The sequence below is a fragment of the Nansenia antarctica genome, assembly GCF_963989245.1.
Source record: "Nansenia antarctica genome assembly, chromosome: 12".
Classification (NCBI taxonomy): domain Eukaryota; kingdom Metazoa; phylum Chordata; class Actinopteri; order Argentiniformes; family Microstomatidae; genus Nansenia; species Nansenia antarctica.
The window spans coordinates 24326292-24333258 of record NC_137682.1 but is presented as its reverse complement, the minus strand read 5'-3'; the positions used below and the strand labels follow the sequence as shown (position 1 = coordinate 24333258).

Genomic DNA, 6967 nt, shown 5'->3' with positions numbered 1-6967 from the left:
ATACAGTTCTTCTTCTGTGGACTCAGGAGTTGTCTCTTCTCTCTGTCCTTGTCACTACACTCCTTCCACTTCTCTCTCTCTCTCTCTCTCAATCTCTTTCTTTCTCTCTCTCTCTCTCTCTGTATCTCTCTCTCTCTCAATCTCTCTCTCTCTCTCTCTCTCTCTCTCTGTATCTCTTCTCTGTATCTCTCTCTCTCTCTCTGTATCTCTCTCTCTCTCTGTGTATCTCTCTCTCTCTCTCTCTGTATCTCTCTCTCTCTCTCTGTATCTCTCTCTCTCTCTCTCTCTGTGTATCTCTTCTCTGTATCTCTCTCTCTCTCTCTCTCTGTATCTCTCTCTCTCTCTCTCTGTATCTCTTCTCTGTATCTCTCTCTCTCTCTGTATCTCTCTCTCTCTCTGTGTATCTCTCTCTCTCTCTCTCTGTATCTCTCTCTCTCTCTCTGTATCTCTCTCTCTCTCTCTGTGTATCTCTTCTCTGTATCTCTCTCTCTCTCTCTCTGTATCTCTCTCTCTCTCTCTCTGTATCTCTTCTCTGTATCTCTCTCTCTCTCTCAATCTCTTTCTTTCTCTCTCTAATTCTCTTGTCTTTCTCTCAGCATGCAGCTGACCTGGTGTCTAACCCCTTTCACACATACGAGCCTTTCCAGTAGATTCCATGGAATGTGCCTGGTCCGGGGTATGTGTGAACGCGACTGACCAGGGAAATCCTCCCAGGCAATGACCCGGGTGGGGACCATGTATAATTCCATGGAACGTACCGGTTTGGTTTATGTGTGAAGTCTGTGAACAGAAGCCTGAACATTCCCTGGTCCGGCACGCAAAGGGTTATGTCTGTATGTCTGACGATAGGTTAGTTAGTGAGTAGTTTACGAGTGGTTTCTCACTTGGTACTTTTGGGTGGCTCCGCTGATGTTAGGGAGTTGACTAGTTAATCCACATCACAAAATGGTCACTTTGGTGGAAAGGCATTTTTAACGAAATCCCAGCGAAGTCAAAACACGAAAATCTGCTCTCACTTTTTCCAGTTGAACATAAACTAAACTATTTCAATGCTGCTATTGTTTGCGAAGTTACAAGATCCTTACATCCCGCCATATTTTTCAAAGGATGCGAAGTTCTAATATACTGGAGACGTTGTAGTCGATCCCAAAGTCCGTTCAAACCCAGGCAGCGAGACCAGCAGGACAACACAACTAGATCTTCTATAATTATAACTGGATAGTACTTCGTTACCAATCATAGTTAGCTGGATTACTTACTTAGCTAGCTTACTTACTTATGTACATTTTGTGATATAAACGCATTACGGAGCAGTGCACCCACACCAGTCAGCAGGGAGAGAGCCCGCAGTGCATAGCAATATGTCTAATTGAGTTAACTCTTATTATCCTTACCATCACCAAGTTCTCCCATACTGTGCTTTTGGACTAGTATAGTATGTTTATATTATCGGTAATCAAGTGCTTTAGTTGGCGAGCGAACTTGGTGATGGTAAGCATAATACGAGTTGACTCGCTGTTAAATTAATGTGAAATGAAAATGATGATAAATACATAAATAAAATGGAGGTATGATATATGGCAGATATATATATATACCATATACCATATATGAGCATATACCATATGTATATATACAGTATATATGGTATATGGCTCACGCGCCTGTCTCGTTCCAGTTCTCCAACCAGTTGAAAGCGTGATTCAAGTAGATCGCACAAACCCGGGTCGGAGCCATGTGTGAAAGAGAGCAACCCTGTAATTGTCGGGCATTTAGCTCATGTGTGAACGGCGAAAAATCACTGGCGGACCCGGGTTGGGATTCCATGTCATTTACAGGGAACCATGTGTGAAAGGGGCTATTGTGTTCTACGGTCCAACAATGTGTTCTGTGTCATCCTTCTGACCATACTCTGTGGTCCTACTGTTGCCCTGACGTTGGTCTGCCTTTACCTGCAGAGTGAAGTTAACGCCATAGTCCTACTCCTCTCCCTGTCTCTCCTCCATGTATTTTTATCGACTTGTATCCCTTTTATCTCACGTCTGTTTCTCCGGTCCTCTCTCTCACTTGCTCTCTTTATTTTGGATTAACTCTCTCTCTCTCTCCCTCCTTTCTCTCCCCCCTACACAGGGAGTATAGTGAGTGTAGGAGACCCCAAGAAAAAATACACACGCTTTGAGAAGATAGGACAGGGGTGAGTCTCTTACGTTCCTGTCACACACAAACCCCATACACTCCCTTTGTAAAGTAGATTCGCTTTATATCACTCTCATACTCTCATTCTGTTTATCAGGGCTTCTGGAACAGTGTACACAGCCATAGACATCGCAACTGGACAAGAGGTAAAGTGGTACTGTTCTCGTGTGACCTTCAGATTCATCTCAAAACACATTCATCTCGGGGGGGAGCTCATCTCTGCAGCTAATCTCTCTATTTCACACGTTCCACTCTATAATGACACTATCAGGTTTTGTGATAGGATTTTTTTTTTTTACATCCCTCTCTCTCTCCCTTCCTCCCTCCCTCTGTTTCTCTCTCAGGTTGCTATAAAGCAGATGAACCTGCAGCAGCAGCCTAAGAAGGAACTCATCATCAATGAGATTCTAGTCATGAGGGAAAACAAGAACCCCAACATCGTCAACTACCTCGACAGGTCAGATAGCTGCTCCCATCTCCTCACTAAAGCCCGGTACACACATAAAGATAATCTGCCCGATTTTGGCCCGATTTCCCCCATTCCGACCAAGGACAGCAAACGCCTGATTATCGGATGGCTCTAAAGATTATCCTACAAGATTATCCTGCGGTGTGAGGTGTGTTAAGAGTCAATTTCTCCCGACAATCTGCTCGTCGGGGCCGACGATCGTAAATATTAAACGTGTTCAATATTTACGATCAAAAGTCCTCTAGTGTGTGGGCGAAACTGTCAACTTGCGAGTCCGATTGTGACGTGGAATGGAATGTAGCCAATCAAGAAGCGAGCTGACTGACGCCCTGTCGCACATGGCTGCCTCGTACAGGTCAGTCAGGGTACTACTACCCTGATCATGTGAGATTTCTGGCTTGGGGGGACGAGACTCTAGACTGTCGTAGGACAGATCTTTATGTATGTGGTGTGCTGTATTGGGAATATCGGAGCACACCACACACAATACGATCAAAACGGTTCAATCCATGATTTTTTTATCTTCATGTGTGGGGTCTCTCTCAGATAAAAAAAATCGGTTAAGATTTAGAAAATCTTTATGTGTGTACCAGGCTTTACTCCAGCCTCTCTACCAGTCTTGGGAACAGAAACAGCAGTGTTTGTGTCTGTTACCATGAGAGAAATCAGTAAATTCTTGGGAATCACCATTGTCTGGTATCCATAGTTGCTTGACTGGCTAAGAGACAATGATGGGACAAGACGCATGACTGGTTCTCTCTCCCTTCTCGCCATGGTAACCTGCTTTGCTTGGGTCAATAATGTGAGGTTGGTTGTGTGTGTGTGCGGTTGTCTTGTTGCCTTAGCTACCTGGTGGGTGACGAGCTGTGGGTGGTAATGGAGTACCTGGCGGGGGGGTCGCTGACTGACGTTGTCACGGAAACCTGTATGGACGAAGCACAGATCGCCGCGGTGTGCCGGGAGGTGAGTATGGGCGCTGTGTGTCTGTGTGTCTCTGTGTGTCTCTGTGTGTGTGTGTGTGTGTGTGTGTGTGTGTGCACCTTTGTCCACATTTCAAATGTTTTATCATTCTCCCTCCCCTCTCTCTCCTTCTCCCTCTCTCTCCCTCTAATCCCTCCCCTCTCTCTCCTTCTCCCTCTCTCTCCCTCTCATCCCTCCCCTCTCTCCTGCTCTCTCTGTCTCTCTCTCCTGCTCTCTCTCTCTCTCCCTCTCATCCCTCCCCTCTCTCCTGCTCTCTCTGTCTCTCTCTCCCTCTCATCCCTCCCCTCTCTCCTGCTCTCTCTGTCTCTCTCTCCCCAGTGTTTACAGGCGTTAGAGTTTCTCCACTCTAGCCAGGTGATCCATCGGGACATTAAGAGTGACAACATCCTGCTGGGCATGGACGGTTCTGTCAAACTCAGTACGTTGATGTCCTAGCACTGTACACAAAGTTCACACAAACCCTGGTGTCACAGAGCACACATGACATAGTCTTCGGTAGTAACAACGATGATAGCGAACTGCAATGTGTCCATCTGTCCAGTAGATGGGGCTCTAGACACTGCTTTAGATAATGCCAAATGAACGCACACTCCCTCCACTCCACTCTTTGCCGCAAGACTAGTCTTTGACGCAGGATTTTGTTTTTTTTACAGTGACTGAAGTCTGTCTCTCTTTATTTCCTTTTCTTACTTTTTATCCCCTTAATAATAATAATAATAATAATAATAACTTACATTTATATAGTGCCTTTCACAGACCCAAGGTCGCTTTTATGAGACAAGGGAATGAGACAAACAGAACAGAGCCAGAGAGGCAAACACACAAAACAAGAAACAGTGAAACAGCTACTAATGGTTGAATGCGTAATGGTGAAAAGGTGGGTTTTAAGGGCAGGGTACCCAAAGGTCCGGAGTTTGGCGCTGGGTTGGACGAGGAGGTCCGTGTTAGAGGACCTCAGAGTTCTGAGAGTCCCTTCTGACAACTCCGTTCCCTCCTTCTTTTCCCCCCTCCTGCAGCGGACTTTGGGTTCTGTGCCCAGATCACCCCTGAGCAGAGCAAGCGCAGCACCATGGTGGGCACGCCCTACTGGATGGCCCCGGAGGTGGTGACCCGCAAGGCCTACGGGCCCAAGGTGGACATCTGGTCCCTGGGCATCATGGCCATCGAGATGGTGGAGGGAGAACCACCCTACCTCAACGAGAACCCTCTCAGGGTGAGTGACTGACTGAATGAATGACTGAGTGAGTGAATGACTGAGTGACTGAATGAATGACTGAGTGACTGAATGAATGACTGAGTGAGTGAATGACTGAGTGACTGAATGAATGACTGAGTAAGTGACTGAACGACTGAATGACTGAGTGACTGAATGACTGAATGAATGACTGAGTGAGTGACTGAATGACTGAATGACTGAATGACTGAGTGACTGAATGACTGAATGACGAATGACTGAGTGAGTGACTGAATGACTGAGTGACTGAATGACTGAGTGATTGAGTGACTGAATGACAAAGTGACTGAATGACTGACTGAGTGACTGAATGACTGAATGAATGACTGAATGACTGAATGACTGAGTGAGTGAATGAATGATTGAATGACTGAGTGACTTAATGACTGAATGACTGAATGACAAAGTGACTGAATGAATGACTGAATGATTGAATGACTGAATGACTGAGTGACTGAGTGACTGAGTGACTGAGTGACTGAGTGACTGAATGACTGAGTGACTGAATGAATGACTGAATGACTGAATGATGAATGACTGAGTGAGTGACTGAATGACTGAGTGATTCAATGACTGAATGACTGAGTGACTGTATGACTGAGTGAGTGACTGAGTGATTGAATGACTGAGTGATTGAGTGACTGAATGACTGAATGACTGAATGACTGAGTGACTGAATGACTGAGTGACTGAGTGACTGAGTGACTGAGTGAGAGACTGAATGACTGAATGAGTGACTGACTGAGTGACTGAGTGACTGAGTGACTGAGTGACTGAGTGACTGAATGACTGAATGACTGAATAACTGAATGACTGAATGACTGACTGACTGAATGACTGACTGACTGACTGACTGAATGACTGAATGACTGAGTGAGTGACTGACTGACTGACTGAGTGACTGAGTGACTGAGTGAGAGACTGAATGCATAACAGATGAGATGACTGAATGCATAACACACACTTCTCTCTGTCCCTAGGCCCTGTATCTCATCGCAACTAACGGAACGCCAGAACTCCAGAACCCAGAGAAACTGTCGGCCATATTCAGAGACTTTCTGAACCGCTGCCTGGAGATGGATGTGGAAAAGAGGGGGTCAGCTAAAGAACTGCTACAGGTAAAGAAAGGGAAGAGGAAGAGGAAGAGGAAGGAAGAGATAGAGACAGACGGAGAGAGAGAAAGACGTGTGTGTGTGTGTGTGTGTGAGTGTGTGTGTGTGTGTGTGTGTGTGTGGGTGTGTGTGTGTGAGACAGACAGACAGACATTAGACCTGGGGAGAGGAGTTTTATAACTCTAGTATGACTCAGGACTGCAGAGAGAGACAGACAGACAGACAGACAGACAGGCGTTCTATAGGGCTTTAGTGGGCAGCCTCATTTTGCAGGCCAGTAAAGGAGGTGTGCGAGTGTGTGTGCGTGTCTGTGCGTCTATCCTGTGCGTGTATCCTGTGTGTGTATGTGTGTGTGTGTGTGTGTGTGTGTGCGTGCGCACGTGCGTGTGTGTGTGTGTGTGTGTGTGTGTGTGTGTGTGTGCGTGTGCGCGTGCGTGTGCGCATGCGCGTGTTCCAGGAAAGAGATGCACAGGAGGACAGCTCCACTGCTGTTGTCCTTGTACCAAATGTCCCTGTGCGTTGTTGTGTAATGCTCTAAGGAGCAAGTGCGATAGCACACCACTGCTTTTACTGCAATAACCCCTGTACCTCTCACCCACCCTAACCCCTCCTTTCTCTCTGCAGCATCAGTTTCTTAAGGTGGCCAAGCCTCTCTCCAGTCTCACGCCTCTCATCCTGGCAGCAAAAGAAGCAGCCAAGAACAACCGCTAGTCCTCTACCCCCCCGAGCAGGGTTACTGTGAAAGGCGCTGGATATTGACAACATGGTTTTGCCAAGTGACGCCACCATGGCCTGGTACGAATACACTGATCTGGCCGGGGAGGGGGAGCCCAAGGCCCAAAAACTAATGGAGGTTTCTGTGAAAGAAGAAGAAGAAGAATCCTTTCTGGACCACAGAAGCAGACTCGCTCTACCGCTGTGTGTGTGTGTGTGTGTGTGTGTGTGTGTGTGTGTGTGTGTGTGTGTGTGTGTGTG

General features: G+C 46.6%; 1 protein-coding gene across 1 annotated transcript in view; it reads left to right on the top strand.

The window, feature by feature from the left end:
• pak1 (p21 protein (Cdc42/Rac)-activated kinase 1) overlaps positions 1–6716 on the top strand; it is a 15952-nt gene extending 9236 nt beyond the window's left edge. Inside the window, exons 6-13 of the mRNA XM_080542965.1 lie at positions 2131–2194; positions 2294–2342; positions 2541–2653; positions 3511–3628; positions 3965–4064; positions 4663–4859; positions 5861–5998; positions 6617–6716. Of these exons, the coding sequence (XP_080399091.1) occupies positions 2131–2194; positions 2294–2342; positions 2541–2653; positions 3511–3628; positions 3965–4064; positions 4663–4859; positions 5861–5998; positions 6617–6703 (866 nt within the window). The 3' untranslated portion in view covers positions 6704–6716. The remainder of the gene's footprint in view (positions 1–2130; positions 2195–2293; positions 2343–2540; positions 2654–3510; positions 3629–3964; positions 4065–4662; positions 4860–5860; positions 5999–6616) is intronic.
• Positions 6717–6967: the final 251 nt, after the last annotated feature.